A 21388-nucleotide genomic window follows, 5' to 3' on the forward strand; every position below is an offset into this window, starting at 1 on the left:
GATAAATAGAATAAATAGGAATAAAAATAAAAATACAAGTGAATTGCACATTTCAAGTATTGAGTCTATTGCACCGTTGACTATTTACAAAAGTATTGCACAAAAGGTATTGCACAGTGAGGTGAAGAGGCACTACAGCTTAGTTGTTCCCCCCTCCTTTGTCCTCCTGTTTCCCCTCCCTCTCCCCTCCAGAGAGGAGTTAAACAGTCTGATGGCGTGTGGGACAAAGGAGTTTTTAAGTCTGTTAGTTCTTGTCTTTGGGAGAAGCAACCTGTCACTGAACAGACTCTTCTGGTTGTTAATGGCCGTGTGCAGAGGATGCCTGGCATTGTCCATAATGTCCATCAGTTTCTTTAATGTCCTTTTCTCTGCCACTGTCACCAGAGTGTCCAGCTTCATGCCGACCACAGAGCTAGCCCTCCTGATCAGTTTCTCCAGCCTGGATGATAATGTGTACATGCAACGATAATTGGAGTTGATGCGTTATTGTTCTATTATTTACTCTTAATTTACTCACTTGTTTTTGGCATGCCACTTTGTCAACTTTTTAGTGTTGTGCATTTTCCCATCCTTATTTTTCATGTATTTTTAAGGGAATTTGAATAAATTTAAATGTATTTTAGTATTTATTTATTTATTGTCATTGTCAAGAACAATGAAATTGCGTTTGGGGCTTCCATACAACCCAAAAAAAAGAAGAAAATAATAAATACCCCTTAAAACCCAAGTGTACATATTTAACCCAGTGTGACTCCAATGCAATAAGACAATCCTTAGCAATAATGTTCGTAGAAATTCAGACAAAGACCTGAGAAACATGACAAAATACAACAATGCAACCCATTCAATATTATTGTACTGTGAGATATGATATCAGATATGATAGTTATCTATTTAAGAAAGAGGGGGGGGGGGGGGGGGGGGAGGAGGGGGAAGAGAATAAAGATATGATGCACCAATGCAGACCAGTTCATTGCTATTAAGAAGTTGGATATGGTTATTGTCCGTGAGAGGGGGGCAGAGAGTTCAGGAGCCTCACAGCCTGTGGATACAGGCTGTTGGCCAGTCTGGATGTTCTGGCCTGTATAGACCTGTACCTTCTCCCTGAGGGCAGCAGATGGAAAAGGTGGCGCGCAGGGTGATGTTGGTCCCGCAGGATACTGTGCACCCTCCTCAGACAGCGAGTGGGGAAGATATTACTGATCTCTGGCAGACTTGTTCCAATAATTCTGCCAGCTTCTTTCACCACCCGCTGGAGTGCTTGCTGATCGGCCTTGGTGCAGCTGGGGAACCACACTAGAAATCCATACGTCAGAACGCTGCTGATGGCACAGTTGTAGAAGTTCAACATCAGAGATCTGGGAATGTGTGCGCTCCGCAGTCTCCTCAGGTAGTAGAGGCGCTGTTGGGCCTTCCGTACAACTGAGGTGATATGGTTGCCCCAGGACAGGTCCTCGGTCACAGTTACCCCCAAGAATTTAAAACTGCTCACCCTCTCCACCGCCTCACTGCCAATGAAGAGAGGCAGATGGTTGTTATGACCCCTCTTCCAGAAATCTACAATGATCTCCTTGGTCTTTTTGGTGTTTAAGACCAAGTTATTGTCATGGCACCATGGTAAATGGTAAATGGCCTGCATTTGTATAGCGCTTTTCTAGTCCCTAAGGACCCCAAAGCGCTTCACACTACATTCAGTCATTCACCCATTCACACACTGGCGATGGCAAGCTACATTGTAGCCACAGCTGCCCTGGGGCGCACGGACAGAGGCGAGGCTGCCGGACACTGGCGCCACCGGGCCCTCTGACCACCACCAGTAGGCAAACATGGGGTTAGTATCTTGCCCAAGGATATTTGGCATGCAGCCAGGAGGCAGCCTGGGATCGAACCACCGACTTTCTGATTAGTGGCTGACCTGCTCTGCCACCTGAGCTACAGCCACCCCTGACTCTAGTTGTTGCACCTCTGTCCTATAGTTTGTCTCATCATTGTTGGATATAAGTCCGAGCACTGTAGTGTCATCTGCAAACTTAACAATGAGATTGGACGCGCAGGAGGAAATACAGTCATGGGTGAAGAGAGTGTATAGCAGAGGGCTCAGAACACACCCCTGAGGGGCACCGGTGTTGACCACAAGGGTGGAAGAGGTGTTCTTACCCACTCTGACACTCTGTCTACGGTTAGTGAGGAAGTCCACAATCCAGTTGCACAGAGAGGAGTTAAGTCCCAGTTGGTGGAGTTTGGGACGGAGTTTGTATGGCCGGATGGTATTAAAAGCCGAGCTGTAGTCTACAAAGAGGAGCCGTGCATAGGTGTTCCTGTGTTCCAAGTGCTTCAGTAATGTGTGCAGCACTGTGGCGATCGCATCCTCGGTTGACCGGTTCTCCCTGTATGCAAACTGGTGCGAGTCCAGGGATGGTGGAAAAGCAGCTCTGATGTGTTTAATGACCAGTCTCTCCAGGCATTTGGCGGGAATGGGGGTGAGTGCCACAGGTCTGAAATCGTTCAGACATGTGACATTTGACTGTTTTGGGATGGGAACGATGGTTGCTGCTTTGAAACAGGATGGTACCAGTGAACAGGACAACGAGGTGTTATATATAGAGGTGAAGACGTCCGCCAGGTCCGCAGCACAGTCTTTTAGCACCCGGCCCAGCACTCCATCCGGCCCGGCCGCCTTCCTGGTGTTAATGCTCCGGAACACACGCCTCAAATGTATTACCAATACCAAGAGAAATCCTTGCAGTAGACTGGCAGCCTGTCTGTGGTGTGCCCAACCTTTCAGCAATTGGCAGCTGGGTTAGGCTCCAGCCCCTCCCTGAAATCCTGATTTAAATAAGCGAAAGAAAGTGGATGGATGGATGGATGGATGGATGAATGGAATACCAATAGAATTGACAGTAGATACTCCTCTTTTTTCTGATAGAGAACTGAGTTTCTCTGTTACTACCACACTTACTTCTTTGATCAATTTTAATGTTCTTCTATTACAGTTTTAGCTGTTTGGGGTAGTCTGAAGCTCGCTGTTAACTTAGGTGAAGGGATGCACACAACTACTCGACTAGATATTTAAACATTAAGCAAATTATTATTATTATTATTATTATTATTATTAATGTACAACAATGTTTTTGTGTTGGTTTTAAAGCACTGTTTACACAGGACTTGCAGCAATGTCATGACCATAGACGATAGAAAGTCAGTAATATTTGGAGAAGAAAAGCAACAACAACAAAAAAACATTAGTGACGTGATGTAGGTAGGGTCCTAAGATAAACCTTCCTTATTTCAAGATGAACAATCGAAGCTACTGAAAACAAGATTGCAGGATACAATGCATTGGCAAATGACAGGGTAGTAAATACATTATTAGGTTACCAGAGGCAACCAGATTCTTAAGTGCCTATTACAAAACTAACCATCAGCTTCAGTGTTGTTGTTGGCTGGTGTTAGCTATTTTCCGATATATTGGTATTGGCATGTATATTAGATTATAAATGAAAATTTAAAAAGTGGAGAAGAAATCACAGAAACACCAGCTGTGTTATTATGAGTAACAATGTAATCCACAAGCTTTGGGATAATTAAAACAAGATTATTTTTAAACAATGCTGTCATACTGTCTTAGTAAGGATTGTTAAACAAATACATGTAACAGATGTTAGGGAAATAGTTGATGTATGTTACAACTGTCTAGGTTTTGTATGTCAGAAAGGAAAAAAAATATTGGCTTATGTATGAGAGTTTTAAATAATCAAATATCGGTATCAGTATTGGTCTAAAAAAAATCATGTATCAGTCAAGTTATAATCGATAGCAGGCTTTTTATCTTTTACACATGGCAGCAGATCATCCAAAAACAGCAACTCACTGTCTAATTTGCACTGGTTGTCCTTTATTATTCATTTTCCAAAATTTGATTGACCTGATTAAATTATTTTTAGGCATCATTTTTATTCAATTTAACTTGTCAGCATGTTACATCACATAAAAAGTGCTGTGAATTTCTTTTTTGAATGCCTTTTTTGTGTCTCTTTGTGCAGATGTCTTTAACCGCCCACTCCTTCCTCTCATGTCTTTATTCACAGCCCCTCTGGTTTTTGTGTCATCTCTTCATTTCAGATGCAGTTCATGCTTCTTTTCAGTCGGCAAGGCAAGCTTAGGCTCCAAAAATGGTACGTGCCTTTGTCTGATAAAGAGAAAAAGAAGATCACCAGAGAGTTGGTGCAGACAGTCCTGGCACGGAAGCCTAAAATGTGCAGCTTTCTGGAGTGGAGAGACCTTAAAATTGTGTACAAGAGGTGGGTAGGAACTGGACTTGTTTCTGAACAAAATGTGTTCTGGTTGAACGCCCTCAGAATAGAATATTTTCACACGTCCCTGGGCAATTCATAGGCCCGTCATTCATAGACATGGCTCTGCTGGGGAATCAGGAGAGTGTTACCAAAGAGATGAAGGCATCATCATGACAGCACTCAGACTACAACAAGAAAGAGCATTAATTTAGTCTCATTATATCCTGTTGCTGTGCCAACGGACAAGGAGGCAGACTGCTTGTGAACCGGAGTGACCCCACTGGGATGGACTAACAGAGCCCCTGAACTGCTGATCAGTCTGCAACCATTGCCCCACCACACAGATGTTTATGTCCTCAGTTAAATTCTCACTAAGTGTTAATAGTTCTTAGTATTTTTTTTACATATGTAAAAGATAGATGTAGCAAATGTGATATTACCCATTGGTTTAGGACATTTTGAAGGACCGCTGCTAGGATTTTGACCCTCACTGTGTTGGGTTTTTGGAATCAGAAGTGACCACATGTGAACAACAGGGTGGAGTACTAAGTTATCAGTGTGTTATTAGGCCTTGTTAGCAAGCCATTTCTTTAAATGATACTGGTGGATTACCAATCGGTGCTAAGTAACAACTTAAGAAAAAAATCTAAAATTTCACTCAAATTTAAATTGACTGTATAAATGCATGGTGTTTGATGGCCTTGGTTTGGAGCCACAGTATCTTGGTACCTTGCAGTTATTGAGTCGACTATGAGCTCCTCTGTATCTCTTCTAGAGACAAATGTGAGGACGTCTGTGTGACAGCTAAAGCTTGTCTTAAATTGGATTGTGCAACAGGACAATCCCAAGTATAGCAGTAAAATCTCATGGTTATAGCCACTGTGACATTGCCTGTTAGTTTGTAGAAACTGATTTGAAGCCTGATTTGAAGCCATGAGTTTAGTATTTTGGTAACTCTTCCCTCAACATGATAGCCACAGCCTAAAGCACGTTCAGCTTCATCATCTATTTTACTCTAAATGGGACCATAATTTATAATATGAATATCAAGTTGGTTCGAAGAAGGTCTAAAACCAGTGACCAAGATCATAAACTTACCGGGAAAATGTATGCTTAGTTTGTAGATAATGTGAACTGTTGGGTAATTTTCCCAAAGGGAGGGAGGGAGACAGGACAAAAGACACGCTGTGGAGGAGAGCCAGAGATTAATGACAGCTAATGATTAAATGCAGAGACTGAAAAGAAGTGAATGAACAAGAAGGACTCGGTGCATCATGGGAGGCCCCCAGAGGCCTAGGCCTATTGCAGCATAACTGAGGGATGGTCACCTGATCTACCTATAAGCTTTATCAAAAAGAAAAGTTTTAAGCCTAATACTTAAAAGTAGAGAGGATTTTTGTCCCCTGAATCCAGACTAGGAGCTAGTTCCACAGAAACCCTGGAAGCTCTGCCTCCCATTCTACTTTTGAATACCATATGAATGACAAGTTAGCCAGTAGTCCAAGTGCAAAGTGCTCTATTTGGTTGATATATTATTATGATGTCTTAAAGATAAGATGGGTTTGGTTATTCAAGACCTTGCATGTGATGAGAAAGAGAATAAGTGATTCTTGATTTAACAGGGAGCCAATGAAATGAAGGCAAACATAGAAATATGTCAGAATTCTACAGAATTCTGGATCAACCGAAGCCTTTTCGAGGATTATTTAGGACAGCCTGATAATAATGAATTAACAGTAGTCCAGTCTAGAAGTAATAAATACAAGAACTAGTTTTTCAGCATCACTCTGACACAGGATGTTTCTAATTTTAGCAATATTGTGCAATTGCAAGAAAGCGGTCCTACCTTTTTGTTTAGTATGTGCATTGAATGACATATCCTGGCCAAAAATTACTCAGACATCCCTCACAGTGTTATTAGAGTTCAAGGTAATGCTATCCAGAGTAAGCATCTGGTTAGATAATATTTTTAAAGCTGAGTACAGTAACCTAATTTTTATCTGAGTTTAAAAGCAGGAAATGAAATGCCGTAAATATCTTTAAGACATTCCTACATTTTAACTAATTGCTGTGTGTGATATTTGGCTTCAGGGATAGATAAAGCTGGGTATCATCTGCATAGCAATGAGAATGTATGCTATACCTTCTAAGTATACTGCTGAAACGGAGCACGTATAATGTAAATAGAATTGGTCTTCTTTTCTTTTATGCATGAGACAGATTTCTGGATTGTTTAGCTCTGGCTAAAAGTTTCTTTGCAGAAAGAAATTGTCTAATTTTGAGCAACAACATGGATCTGTATGTTGACACTAATGCATCAACCAACAGCCTGTCAGTGTGTAGACGTGTAACTTGTAACACTGAAAATTTCTCTGTATAATTTCTCACATCTTACAGTAATTTAGATGCTTGCAAGCATCGGTTTAAAACTGATCTTCATATTTTCTTTAAATGTGACAGAGAAACAGAGCAAATTAGAAGCAAATAACGAAGCTTAATATTAGTTTTTAACAAATGACTGATTCTTCCACATGCATTTTTGTTCTTTTGAGCTGAACCAGGACCAAAATCTCAGTGAGTTTAATAGAAAGCTGAGAACTGAAACTGTGCCTAAATTCTTAAAATGCATGCTGTTTCCCATCTGATATGTCAGAATTGATCCAGGATCAGAAACAAGGATGGATCCTTTGCCAGTGGCACTACTCATGGTGATATTTGGTGCCAAATTAAACTGTCCGTAGCTCTAAAACGTAGCTCAAAGCCAGCAGTGGGTAAAAAACCTTTCTGACATAATTATGCAAACACATTTTGGGCTAATCTACTTGTAAATCTGATTCTTACCAAAAACCTTTGAGAAGCACGTAGTCCAGTTTGTTAACACTTGAGTTATTTTGAAGCCTGTATTTACAATTTTCACATTAGTTGTTTAACTGGACATAAACACTGCACGAATAGAATCACCAGTCACATAAAAAAAAAGGCTTTTGGTTTATAAAAGTGCTTGAAGTTACATTTTTATTATGCATGTGAGAAGTTATTTGACTTTTCTGCTTCATTATGGCTCAATCCAACATGAACAGCTTCTCTGCACGTGCTATCAGGGTGCTGAACAATTCTAGTGCACCGTGATTGGATAATATGTTTCCAGGCTCAGATGTTGATTGGCTCTTTGAATGTTGGGCTGCTGCCATCTTTACAGTTTCACAGTTCTCCCATGAATTTCTTTAAGGCTTCTCCTTATATGTCAACTGTGATTGGATGCTTTGCCAGCAGAACTCATGCTGATATTTTTCCCAAAGTAGACTAAATTGAAATTCAAAGTGTACCTCCAAGTAAGGCTCTAAACTGTCTGCCACATGTGAAATGTTAATATAACCCTTACTTACGTGTTAAGCAACATTCTATAAAGATGTCTTATTGAAGACTAATCCACTTATAAAACAGGGGGACCTGTGCCATCAGGCTGCCAATGCAACATAAAGATGTTCTTTACTTTGGGAGCCTTCTCTACACAGAGTGTGCATTATCTTTTAAAGCGTTGACTTGTTTCTGGAGTGAGTCAGCTCCAGTAAAAATGCTGTCTCACTGCTCTTTTGTAATGACTGAACCGAGCCCTTTGTGCTTCCTGCTTGGCTACACCTTGCATTAATTTTCACAAACTGTAGACAAAGATAGACAACAGCTCGAAACAATCAAGAATTCACCACCAGAAAACAGCCTGGCTAATAAGCAGCTTTGCTGTTCTCTGTGACCTCTGCGAGTATTGTACACGTGTCTTTTTAAGAATCTGCAGCCCTGTCCATTGTGTCCTGCTGCTCCTCTGGTTTCAGAGGATCAACTGACCAGCTCCTTTATTAGCCAATCATCACATGCCTAGTGCCTTAGGGATTATCAGGGATAAAGAACTATGGCAGAATGGGTCTTAACTGTTTCAGCCTTCTGCGTCCGGCTTCTGGCTTTTAAATGAATACCCTGTGCACAGTAAACAGCAGGCCTTAATAATAACAACGGAGAAATGCCCTCTCAGCACCATTTCAGTGAGACAGTACATCACTGTGAGAGCCTGTCGCAGCTTTACAAATGCCTGAAGTCTGCTCCTTGGCTTTGGCTATTTGATGGTGTAGTTTTCACAACGAAAGATTGTTATTTAAAGGGATAGTTCACCTCAAAATCTAATTCATGTTATTTTTTCTCTGGGCTGTAGTGATGGTTATCTTTTTTGGGTGTACGGCATGCAGTTTTGGAGACATCAGCTGTGGAGATATTTGCCCTCTCTTGATTATATCGAAGACCCTGAGACATTTAAAGGACACAGCAGCCTCCTTCATGCACTCTGGCAGGAAATATAGACTCTATAAATCACACAGCAAATGCAATGCATGTTGTACTACCCTGTATATTGTTTCGACTATGTAGTTTTTCCTATTTTAGCCTTTAAGAATGAATGAAAATAACAGCCTCCACTGTGCTGATGGGGATGACTTTTTCTACTTGACAGTTGTAATTAAAACAACAGTTTTCATATGAAACTTTCTCAGAATTATTTTTCTGAGAAAGCAGGGAACGAACTTTTTCAGTTGAAGTGAATTTGCTTCTCGCTGTGTTGCAGATATGCCAGCCTGTATTTCTGCTGTGCCATTGAGGACCAGGACAACGAGCTCATCACGCTGGAGATCATCCACAGATATGTGGAGCTGTTGGATAAATACTTTGGCAGTGTGCGTTTGTGATGTCTGACTTCCTAATATTATTCTTAGTTATAATTCCCATGTGCTGAGCTGTTCATTAATGTTTAAAGTTATTGCATGTTGGTCACCAGGTTTGTGAACTGGACATTATTTTTAACTTTGAGAAGGCCTACTTCATCCTGGATGAATTCCTGCTGGGTGGAGAAGCTCAAGAGACGTCTAAAAAGAATGTGCTGAAGGCCATCGAGCAGGCTGACCTGCTACAAGAGGTAAGATATGTGATAAAACCACCATGGGAACAATAACAGTTTCAAATACTACATTTCTGGTAAAGATATTTTACACTAGTACACCACTATTTCCTATGTATATATTATATTATATTGAGGATTTCTGGAAATCTGGAGACATCCCCAGTTATTGGTGGTGGCAGCAAGTAAGGTTTAATACTTTTTGGCTCAGTTTGCAAGTCATGCATTAAAGCCAGTCTTTAGACAAAAAACATTTTGTAGTAGTTATTTTTCTTTTAGTCGAGGGTGGATTTAATCCAAGTATGGTAAACTGGTCTGTGATTGTTTCTTTTATTGTTTTATTGCATTTTATCACTACTTCTCAAAAAAATTATTTTTAATTCGCTAATGAAAATATGTTGATGAAAAAGCATGTTGTGGCTTTTCTAAGAAAGAAACATGTAGCTTCTTCTTCTTTCTTAGAAAAGCCACAGTGCGTAGGCCAGCATGGGGGAGGTGACCCACTGGTGGAAATGCTGAAAGTGGTGTAGAGAGGACAAGCAGCAATCTGGCAGCCAGAGACCATGGGAGTTTGATGAAATGTAGTGATTTGTAGACAGGTGAAATGGGTGATTAAAGAGTCAAAGTGATTGAAGTGACTGCCAGTGGAAGCAGTGACATATAAGCTAGTAAATACATGGTTATCAACCTATTTGGAACGTGGAACAGCTGCTTTGTTGAACAGCTGTCAGCTACAAAGCTGCTCCATGAGCGAATCGTTTTATATCGTTTATCACCAGGTTATTATCTCTCTGAAAATCTTTATGTCTATGGTGAAAATAAAATGTGTTTATAGTTCGAAGGGAGATGCATGAATTGTCTCTATGAAATTGCAGATATTTTTAAAAAGTCTTTCCAAGACCCTGAGATTGTTGTTCAGATATACTCCAGTGAAAAAGACAGCTACAATCAAAGGTTTGTAGCTGAGAATGTCAGACTTTCAATTTTGTAAATAATGAGTCTTCCCGTCTGACAACACAAAGTTACTGAGACCTGCAGACTAAACCAGCCACAAAGTCACTTTTTCTGTGGTTTTTTTCTTCTTGTTCCATTTCTCACTGCAGTGTCATCAAGTGATCCTCTAATAAGATTCAGTCAGTGATTTCCTGTAAAAGCTCCATAATAGAATCCATTCTCAGCTTCTAATGCCAAGCAAACATTAAGAAATATTGGTTTTGCATCGGTAACTGCTGCAGCCTTAAATAGAAAAGCTGATATTTTGACTGCCTTATTTTCTTTCATAGGTATGCTGTCATAATGGTGGATGATTGTAGTTTCATCAGACCAATCAGAATGAAATAAAAAGATAGAAGAGAAGAAGTGAAGGGCTTCACCAAGGAGCAGTATCAGACAAATAAGGATTATTTTGAAATACAGGTCATGCAAAGCTACTCTACTAGAGTCAGAAAAAAATATGGAGCTTGAAATCAGCACCATTGGTCCACGTTAATTAAATTAATGTGAGGATTATAGTTTTTATTGTAATAGTTAAATTTCATGCAGCACGGTGGCACGGTGGTTAGCACTGTTGCTGCACAGCAAGAAGGTCCTGAGGTCAATTCCACCATCAGGCCGGGGTCTTTCTGTGTGGAGTTTGCATGTTCTCCCCGTGTTTGCGTGGGTTCTCTCCAGATACTCCGGCTTCCTCCCACCGTCCAAAGACATGGAACTTGTGGGGATAGGTTAATTGGATAATCCAAATTGCCACTAGGTGTGAATGTGAGTGCGAATGGTTGTCTGTCCCTGTGTGTTAGCCCTGCGACAGACTGGCGACCTGTCCAGGGTGTACCCCGCCTCTCGCCCTATGACAGCTGGGATAGGCTCCAGCGACCCTGAAAAGGATAAGTGGTAGCGAATGGATGGATGGATAGTTAAATTTCATATAGTAGAAGTAAAAAATGTTTCTTAGAGTTTACCTCAAAGTGACAGCTGATTTTACTTTACACTCTCCAGTCAACCCAGGAAGTTGTTCAGCTCTTTTCATAATGCTCGACTTGAGTTATTTATAGTGTTTTTAAAGCATTCACAAGAACTAATACTCAGATAAGTCTCACTGTTTTAGAGTCACGCAAAGAAACGTGGACCTCGTTACCCTCAACTTCAACTAGAACTTTCTTTACCCTTTATTATTTTTACAGAAGGTTCAATGTTGAGTTCTTGTGTCTTTCTATGTTGCATCACTTCCCTTAAGTAGAGGGAAGGCTCGGCACTGCTGGTGCTATATGTTTATTCTCTTTTTACACATTTTCTCACATTGGAGTCCTGATGATCATTTCTGTCTTTAATTTTCAGTGCTGCATGAATACAGCCCTCAGATGATTCATGCAGCCATATTTTTGAAAATATTTTGTGTGTCTTGCTTTTAGTTTGCTTGATCTTAATCCTGATTTCTGCTGACACATTTCTCCCTTTGCTTGTTTATTCTTTACTGTTGTGATTTGCAGAATATAGACTTTCAGATGCGCCTGTTTGCAGGTAACACTTTGTTAAAAAATCCCTATTCTGTAGTGTTAGATCTGTAGCTTTAGATTCACCAACACAATGTTAAATCCAGCAGAAAAAAAAGATACCAGCAACACCAAAGTCTCAAGTGTCATCAGCACACTTTGAATTTTGAAGTTGCTGATATGTTTTCTGCCTCATACTGACCCTATATCAACTCCAATGTCTCTGATGTCACTGTAAACCTAACCAGCAACATTTAATGTGACGAATAGTTACACAAAATTGCTTAAAAATAAAATAGCATTCAGTAGTTTTTAATGAAGAGCCTACATTTCTAAGTTACTTATAAAAGTTTCTGCACAGGCCTGGTTCAAGGTTGGATGTGGGCAGTGCTCAGGTTGTAGTCTTCAAACAAACCCTCATTGTATTCACTGCTGTGACAAACAGGACACTTCTGTTCTAGATTAGCATTTCATATAGTGGGAGCGTAATTATAGCATCAAAACCACAGTATCGCAGCAAGGGTCATTTTGACCATAAGCGCTGTCAGCAGGATACCAGTACACACTGATCACAGCTCCACAGCTGGTTTTTCACCCCACTCTCAATCCCGGGCACAATTAATGTTGTTTTGTCAGCGTCTGACGTAAAAAGGGCGATTTTACTAAACGGAATAAAATAGCGTTGATAGGTGTGGTTAGTTTTATCGGTGATTTACAAACGTTGCACTGTTTTCTAACCACAACAAAAACACGGTTCATTTCAATATGACATACCCAATGTGCCAAGAGCTCTGACTTCAGCAAGTGTACGGGACATGCAAAGAGACACAAAAGCACTTGTGACCCAGACACAAGAGCATGACAACAGCGGTATCTGGTATGGCAAAGTCAGTGGATACTTTACTACAGGCTTAAAATTCCATAAGTGAAATGCTGTTGCACATCCTTGGAATAATAACAAGAAGCACCTCCACTCACCCTGGACAACAAGAACTGCAGGGCGCAAAAAGAAAGTGTCCTAGAAGCCAGGGAGAAACCAGAAAGCATCAAAAATAGGCCATGTTTGTGCATAATATCATGACTTATGCATATTATATTCACATTTGTTTTATTTCTTGCAGTTTCAGTACAGTAAATCTATTTTAAAAGTTATGTTTTTCAAGATGGCACTTTGATTATTATTTTAAGCATTCAGTTTTTTCTCTTTTTAATAGAGCTATCTATAAAGACTACAGCTTCTGTTGAATTTATTTCAGCATATGACAACAATAGCATTTTCTGTATTAAATGCTAAAATAGCCAACACATTGACCATTGAGACAACTGTCAAATGTGTACATCTGTCCATGGTCCTGAAATTATAGCTATAGTTTTTTAACACAAATGCATTGATCAGAATAAAAACAAAAAGCACTTCCAAACTATCAAACCAATTCAGAACATCAAAATGAAAAATGGGCTGCTATTATGACTTCCTGTGCCTGCCATCCAGGATCCTATCCTGAAACTGATCAAGCCTTGATTAGTTTTAAATTGCAAAGATGAGTTGCACTCATCAGTGCTGATTGTCTCAGTATGATTTGAATATGTTGGCAGTCTGTTTCCGTTAATAATACAGACAGCAGTTATTTGCAGTCCTTCACCAATCTGCCTGCGAGTGGTTGCAGTCAGTCTGAGTTGGACCATAATTGTTTAGAGCACCAGGTGACCTATGCATTTGGCTTAAGATTGAAAGTGATCGCCCAGAGGCTGAACGTGTTGCCTCCTCAGCCTCTAGGTCACTGCAACTAGTGGGAATTGATTTCCAAAGATGCAACCATGGAGGTATCATTTTTTTCTTTTTCTTTTTTTTTTAACTAGTTGCGAGGTTGCCATCCTACTTTACTCTAGTGTGACAGAATGCTAACCAAGTTTAAGTAGCTAAAGCTAAATAAATAATTTATAGTGCTTTATTTAACCAAGTAGTTTTTAGTAAACATTAAAAAAATCAGCATGTGAAGAAGAAACGGACATCCTGAACAAAACAACGTGAAGCACAGTCTCCAAGGTGACAGACCTTCGGCTCATGCCATTACCATGTGTGTGTGCTCCCACTGTTTATTGAATGTATAAAGATCAAAAGGTAACACCCACGGAGAGCTTCAGAAAAGAGCGGACTGTTCTCAGTTTTACCAATTTGTTCTGGCCAAGTCAGGAAACACTTCAATGTTTCGATCTAGTGGCTTTCATTGGAGCATGTCTGGTACAATGTAAGTCTAATCAGTCAGTTAGACAGCAGACTGATTGGTTTCCTGGATTTGTTTGTCGAACATTTAGTCTGTTAGTGCTCCAAAAGGCCACTGCTAATGAGTTCTAGGAAAGGAAATCAGGCCACGGCTGACAGCCCATTAACATCTACATGGATAAAAGTGATGTGAACCATGGAGAATTTCTGAGGAACACTTACTTTTTGTAAAGCATAAATAAAAAGATTTTATAAATGCTCCTATTAACGATTAAAATTGTTTATTTATTTTACAGTTTAATTGAAGTGAATTGACTAAAAAAATGGTTCTATCCTTTATATTTGATAGAAATAGAAATGTCTGTGAAGACATTCAGGAAATACGACAGATTAAAAAAAAGTTTGAAATTTCACTCAAGTTACAACTGAATATAAATTGGACCTAAGTGAGTGATGTGAAGCTGGAAAGCATTTAGAAGTCTGAATGTGGTTGTTTGCCATTAGTTGCGAGGCTGCTGCCACCACCCAGCCAAACCCATTATCCCAGAGGACAAACCGTAAAGCTGTTCATTGATTTATCGACAGCAGGACCATCAGATGGAGAACATACTGTACTGAAAGGCTTAGAGTAAGGCTTTTTCCTGTAAGTGTATAAAGTAGGTAGATCTTTAAAATGATTTAGCTGATTTTCTCACTTAGGAGGAAGTGAGTTCAAAATCTGAAGGGGACGAAGCCAAATCTGAGTAGGAGAAAGGGAATGAGGTCTCTGACTGGCTCAATTCTGTATTTATAGAGCCAGAGTGAAGACTGGGGAAGTTTGCCAAATGAGGAGATCTTATAAAGAACTAGAGTCCGTCCATGCCTCCATCCAGAGTATTGATAAGTACTAGACTGGTACAGTCAGTCAGTCAGCATGGGTTTCCAGTTCTGCGTGCCGTCAACTGCATGTACGCCTGTCAGTGTGACTGTCTCATAACTCTGAGTCTAGATACAGGCTGCGATCAAAGGGTAGTCCGACTCTGCCCATACAAAGAAGAAACCTTTGCCTCTTTTAAATTTGATTTGTTTCAATGTAAAAAAAAATCATCTTCCTCTGCACCTCTGGACCACACCCAGCGCCTGTGTGACTCATTTGGACCGTTTGCATGTGTGTTCTGCAGTTACACAACCTAACCTAACATTACGCAAAGAGCAACTCCTACGTCAAACCAAATTCCTAAGGTGCATGCTCATTGTATTTTTACATTTGTGCAAGGTTAATTCATTCAGTACAAAGTTTGATGACTTTGCACGAAAACAAAAACAGGTTTAAGTTCCTAGTTCGGCTGTTAATTGTCTCATTAGGTGGTACACGTAATAGATTTGTCTGTTGTTGCTGATTCTACTATAAGGCAGGAGATTATGTATAAACCACCGGAACTGTAGCATGTGCCATCGTGCCCTCACTCACAGAGACATACCAACCCACACACTGCTTATCAACCACACTAACAGCTCTTTTCCACTAATACCTACTTGAGTTGGTTCGGCACGGCTCGACTCAGTTTTTAGGGATTTCCACTGAGTTGTAGTACCTGGTACCGGGCACTTTTTTTAGTACCTACTCGGCCAGGGGTCCAAATGATCTGAGGCAGTCTGAAAATATAATGCCAACAGACTGCATGGCACAGATTGACGTCACTCAATGAGTCATGAGTCTCTATCATGAAAATCAAAACCACCATTATTTAAAAAAACAAAAACATCCCCTAGCAAAGATAAATTGGCTTCACGAAAAATAATACCCTCATCCCCGAGTCTGCCAAAAAGCCATACACCGTGTAGCAGATGTCCTCCTTTGTTGTGGCTAGGGCTGCCACAAACGATTATTTTGATAGTCGACTAATCAGATCATGCATCCATTGGACGAACAACGTACAGCTTATTGCACCAGCATGCATCTGCTCTTATATAACTATCATTAGCTTACAGCTTGCTATCTAAAATATAACAGGACACCGGAGTATATTCTCGAGCATCTCACACTTCTGATAATCAGTTGTCTGCTTGACGTTTATTCAGCTGTGTAAAAACTATAACTTTAATCTCAGCCAAACCGATTTACTCAGGAACAAATAAAATACTGAAAAAATCCAAACAATAACATTTTTAAGTTATCTAAGTGACTTATACAGTGGGGCAAAAAAATATTTAGTCAGCCACCGATTGTGCAAGTTCCCCCACCTAAAATGATGACAGAGGTCAGTAATTTGCACCAGAGGTACACTTCAACTGTGAGAGACAGAATGGGAAAAAAAAAAATCCATGAATCCACATGGTAGGATTTGTAAAGAATTTATTCGTAAATCAGGGTGGAAAATAAGTATTTGGTCAATAACAAAAATACAACTCAATACTTTGTAACATAACCTTTGTTGGCAATAACAGAGGTCAAACGTTTACTATAGGTCTTCACCAGGTTTGCACACACAGTAGCTGGTATTTTGGCCCATTCCTCCATGCAGATCTTCTCGAGAGCAGTGATGTTTTGGGGCTGTCGCCGAGCAACACGGACTTTCAACTCCCGCCACAGATTTTCTATGGGGTTGAGGTCTGGAGACTGGCTAGGCCACTCCAGGACTTTCAAATGCTTCTTACGGAGCCACTCCTTTGTTGCCCGGGCGGTGTGTTTTGGATCATTGTCATGTTGGAAGACCCAGCCTCGTTTCATCTTCAAAGTTCTCACTGATGGAAGGAGGTTTTGGCTCAAAATCTCACAATACATGGCCCCATTCATTCTGTCCTTAACACGGATCAGTCGTCCTGTCCCCTTGGCAGAAAAACAGCCCCATAGCATGATGTTTCCACCCCCATGCTTCACAGTAGGTATGGTGTTCTTGGGATGCAACTCAGTATTCTTCTTCCTCCAAACACGATGAGTTGAGTTTATACCAAAAAGTTCTACTTTGGTTTCATCTGACCACATGACATTCTCCCAATCCTCTGCTGTATCATCCATGTGCTCTCTGGCAAACTTCAGACGGGCCTGGACATGCACTGGCTTCAGCAGCGGGACACGTCTGGCACTGCGGGATTTGATTCCCTGCCGTTGTAGTGTGTTACTGATGGTGACCTTTGTTACTTTGGTCCCAGCTCTCTGCAGGTCATTCACCAGGTCCCCCCGTGTGGTTCTGGGATCTTTGCTCACCGTTCTCATGATCATTTTGACCCCACGGGATGAGATCTTGCGTGGAGCCCCAGATCGAGGGAGATTATCAGTGGTCTTGTATGTCTTCCATTTTCTGATGATTGCTCCCACAGTTGATTTTTTCACACCAAGCTGCTTGCCTATTGTAGATTCACTCTTCCCAGTCTGGTGCAGGTCTACAATACTTTTCCTGGTGTCCTTCGAAAGCTCTTTGGTCTTGGCGATGGCGGAGTTTGGAGTCTGACTGTTTGAGGCTGTGGACAGGTGTCTTTTATACAGATGGTGAGTTCAAACAGGTGCCATTCATACAGGTAACGAGTGGGGGACAGAAAAGCTTCTTACAGAAGACGTTACAGGTCTGTGAGAGCCAGAGATTTTCCTTGTTTGAGGTGACCAAATACTTATTTTCCACCCTGATTTACGAATAAATTCTTTACAAATCCTACCATGTGAATTCATGGATTTTTTTTTTCACATTCTGTCTCTCACAGTTGAAGTGTACCTCTGGTGCAAATTACTGACCTCTGTCATCATTTTAGGTGGGGGAACTTGCACAATCGGTGGCTGACTAAATACTTTTTTGCCCCACTGTATATCATGTTTAACCTGAGTAGCAAAAGACAGCAGTGGGTTTGAAAACGATTTGCCGGGAGTCCGGTGTTCTCAGCGGCTCTAGTGAGCCTTGAATCCCGGCTAACTATCGAGCTAGTGGGTAACAGACGTCTCCGAAAAAGTCGGAGTGCTTTTGAAAATATGTGGTGTCTTGATAAACTGAGCAGATATTTGAAGTTTACACAGCTACATTCTCGCCTGAAAATATGTTAAACGTTTATTTTGTGACCCAGAAAGAATAATAAGAGTAATATTAAAACTAACTAGCTGCCGTTGTTGGAAACTGAGCAGGGCCGCGCTATGAATTCTGGGACACAGTTTCTTCTTCTTCGGGGTTTAACAGCAGCTGGCATCCTTGTACATGCAGTGCTGCCATCTTCTGTTTCAGTTCGTTATTACACTCTTAAATCCTACTACTTATTCCTGCAGCTTTTGTGATCTTACAAAGCTTCAAACAACGCATCGACAATTTTAATAGTCGACGTAATCGTGACTAGTCGACTAATCGTGGCAGCCCTAGTTGTGGCATTCATGGCCTCACAGGCATCACAGGACTTTTGACCGCATTGCTATAACAACCCTACACAATTTGGTGGTACTCAGTTTTAATGGAAAACAACAGAAACCAAGTTGAGTTGAGCTGAGTCAATACCAGTGGAAAAGGTCTATTACTGCCAGATTTGGTCACCTTTTTGACACTTTGGTCAAGACCTTAGATCCATCGGAGCGGTGCCTGCAGAGGTGAATTGCTGCCGCTGAGCAATCCAAACACAGAAATAATGGAAGTTGTCCAGAGGTGCAAAACTTGATGATCATGAAAGGAGATTGGACAAATTTGAGGTCAGGTAAGGTTTTCATTTTGATCGCACCTCGTACGTGACACAACATGAGGGTCATAACAGGCACCAAGTCAGTTTTGAATGTTTAGACATGTCTGAGTAGACTACCAGGCAGCATAATCCGAACCTTCCTACTTTTGCTTTGGTCGATTCTGATTGTAAATTTTGATTACTGTAACGTTATTGCAGAAAATTAAAACTATTAATTCTTGTCATTTAAATTTTTTCTGGGATTTTAAATTGAAACAAATATGCTGCCTGTGTGAAGACCAGCTGTTGTTCTAACAGCACTGAATGAAACTGTTCAAATTTATGATGTTGTACATGATTTCTTTTTACGCTATAAAATTATTATATAAGCATTTGTACTAATACTGTTCACTTTCATTCATTCTTATTAATTGCCAATATATATTGAGACAGATAGATTGCTTTTTTTTTTTTTATAATTACAAATCCAGAAGAAAAGACCAAAACCAAAGTGACGCTCTCTCCATGTTTGCTGATGTGGTTGATAGCTGTCACAACAACCACATCTGTGCTTAAAAAAATAAAAATCTTATGAATATAAATATGTTTTAATAATTATTTAAACATTTAAATAATTATTTGTAGTTCCTATCAAACTTTGCTCACTTATTATAAATATTAGCATTTTTTAGGACTACAGTGGAACCCCGACTTACGAATACCCCATTTAACGAAAAATTCAAGTTACGAAGGCACTTAACTGCAATATTTCTGCCCGTGTTATGGCAAAATGCCCGCGTAACGAAATCCGCTGGCTCTGATTGGCTGAGCCCAGAATGCCTACAATGCCCACAATGCCCTCCGAATCATGTGACAACCCCTTTGGCTTTCGTACTTGCGCTTCGCTTTTCCAGTTGAGCGACGTATTGTTGTTGCAGTTAGCAATTAGCCTATAACCTATCGTTCACTCAAAAGGCGCGATGGGTGCTTCGACTTACGAAAGACCCTCGGGAACGAATTAATTTCGTAAGTTGGGGTTCCACTGTACTTTGGGTGTAGAATAATACACGTGGTGTGGTACAAACTGTTTCCAGCAGCGTAATGGTGTTTGTTGGATTACCTTAAAGTTAACGACAGGATGATTATTTGGGATCATGAAGGAATGTGTCACACAGTGGAGCTCTGAGAGACAGAGGAATGAGTCAGACCAGTTCATCGATGGTTTTGGTCTTTTCACAGTGAGAATCAAGAATGTCACCAGCATGAAAACCAGCGCTTGATAATTAGTCACTATTCTGATGCCTCTTGTTTTTTTTAGTTATTTTAAATTCAGGAGAGCAATCACATCAAATTAAAAGCGCTCCTGGTGATTGAGAAACTGTTTAGTTCACAAATTTCTTGACAGTGTAATTCAGTAATCAGGCTACTCAGCAGGAAGCTTTAACACCACAGGGTAACAGTGGAACATCAGATGATAAACAAACAGACAAATCAGGCTCCATTTTAATTACTTTAGGGGCAAGAATGTTTCATTTTAATTTTCCTTAAATTTAAACTTATATTAAGTTTGTGGATACTAAAAACTGCAGGTAAAAGTGATGCGGGAGGAGCTGGGCTCATTCTGAGTTAGGTCCTTGTGCCTTTAGGCATTAGTAAGTGCATAGTGCAGTAATTACATGGAAAACATACCACAGGGGATTTGGTTGAAGCGATTTCAATAAGCCTTTAATGAAATATTTCTCAGGAGCTGGCCATTACTTTGGTGCCAGGAAGGAGATCTTCTTTTGGAATAATGATGCCTCAGAAGGTTTCCAGCCCTGCATGGGAGACATCAGAGATAAATTGAGCAGAGCCATCGCCACAAAGAGGGCACAGTTATTGTGGTGGTGCACGGTTAATCTCCTACTCCCTCAGCAGAGTCTGTAGATGTGTAGTTCCCGCATTGTAGGTTGCTGAGAGTCGTGACGACGGTGTATCATACTTACTTTGTCCTTGTAAAAATGTTTGCCTCACAGGTATGGTGGTTCCAAATATGGCCTCTGAGTCTTCTGGTCTTTTCCAGAATTAGCCCTGCTAAGGTGAATGCGTCGTGTCTGTGGATTTAGGCTGTGTGTACCGCTAGAGCCCTCGTGTCTCAGTGTTTTAACTGTGTGAACTAATCAGCCACAACATTAAAACCACTGACAGTGAGGTGAGTGACACTAATTATCTCATCACAGAGGCTCCAAGCCCATTGTTCCTTCAGTGGTCTGGTTTCAGTCATTATGCAAAGGTACTGTTTATAAGGTTGGGAAAACCTGCAGTCAGCTGAGACTGAAGAAGTCACTTAGATGAGTGACGAAACGTTTCTCCCACTGAAAACGCTACGTTCAGATGAACAGAATCAACTTTGGAGGATTTACTTACCTGGATGATTGAGCATGCATCAAGACATAATGCACTACTGACCCCAAAGGTGTCACTTTATCAAGTAGATGCTGTTTGTCAACCACTAAACAACAAAGACAGAAGAAAAGCACTACTGGTCCAATGCATGGCGTGCAGTGCAGTCTACTGTGCGAATAGGAGAAACGTTTAAAGCCATGGATGACTGCTACCATCAGAAAGTTTGGAAAAATAGGAGAAAACGAGGTCCAAACTCTGCCAGGTAAAGTTATTCTACTATAACCACACAGTCATATCAGAGCGGGGGCCACATTTGAGGAATAGTCAAATTGCTCCCACTCTTATCCACATCTTTAATACGATAAAGAGTAGAGAAACATACTTGCAGCTATACAGTTGAAACAGCTGTGAACCTCTAATATGTAGCACAATAAGATGATTCCCATTTCAG

The 21388-nt window shown here is 40.6% G+C and overlaps 1 protein-coding gene across 8 annotated transcripts in view; it reads left to right on the forward strand.

Annotated features, from left to right (window-relative positions):
• Window positions 1-21388, forward strand: part of LOC113015795 (AP-1 complex subunit sigma-2) — a 31448-nt gene that overhangs the window by 822 nt on the left and 9238 nt on the right. For 3 of the 8 annotated variants that reach the window (XM_026158094.1, XM_026158097.1, XM_026158095.1), the window contains exons 2-4: window positions 4123-4301; window positions 8905-9013; window positions 9115-9252. In XM_026158094.1, coding sequence (XP_026013879.1) covers window positions 4123-4301; window positions 8905-9013; window positions 9115-9252 — 426 coding nt within the window. Of the gene's footprint in view, window positions 1-4122; window positions 4302-8904; window positions 9014-9114; window positions 9253-11717; window positions 11749-14737; window positions 15839-20567; window positions 20631-21388 lie in introns of those variants that run through there. The other 5 variants (XM_026158093.1, XM_026158092.1, XM_026158098.1 and 2 more) reach the window with 4 other exon arrangements.

This window comes from Astatotilapia calliptera, chromosome 23 (assembly GCF_900246225.1).
Source record: "Astatotilapia calliptera chromosome 23, fAstCal1.2, whole genome shotgun sequence".
Classification (NCBI taxonomy): Eukaryota; Metazoa; Chordata; class Actinopteri; order Cichliformes; family Cichlidae; genus Astatotilapia; species Astatotilapia calliptera.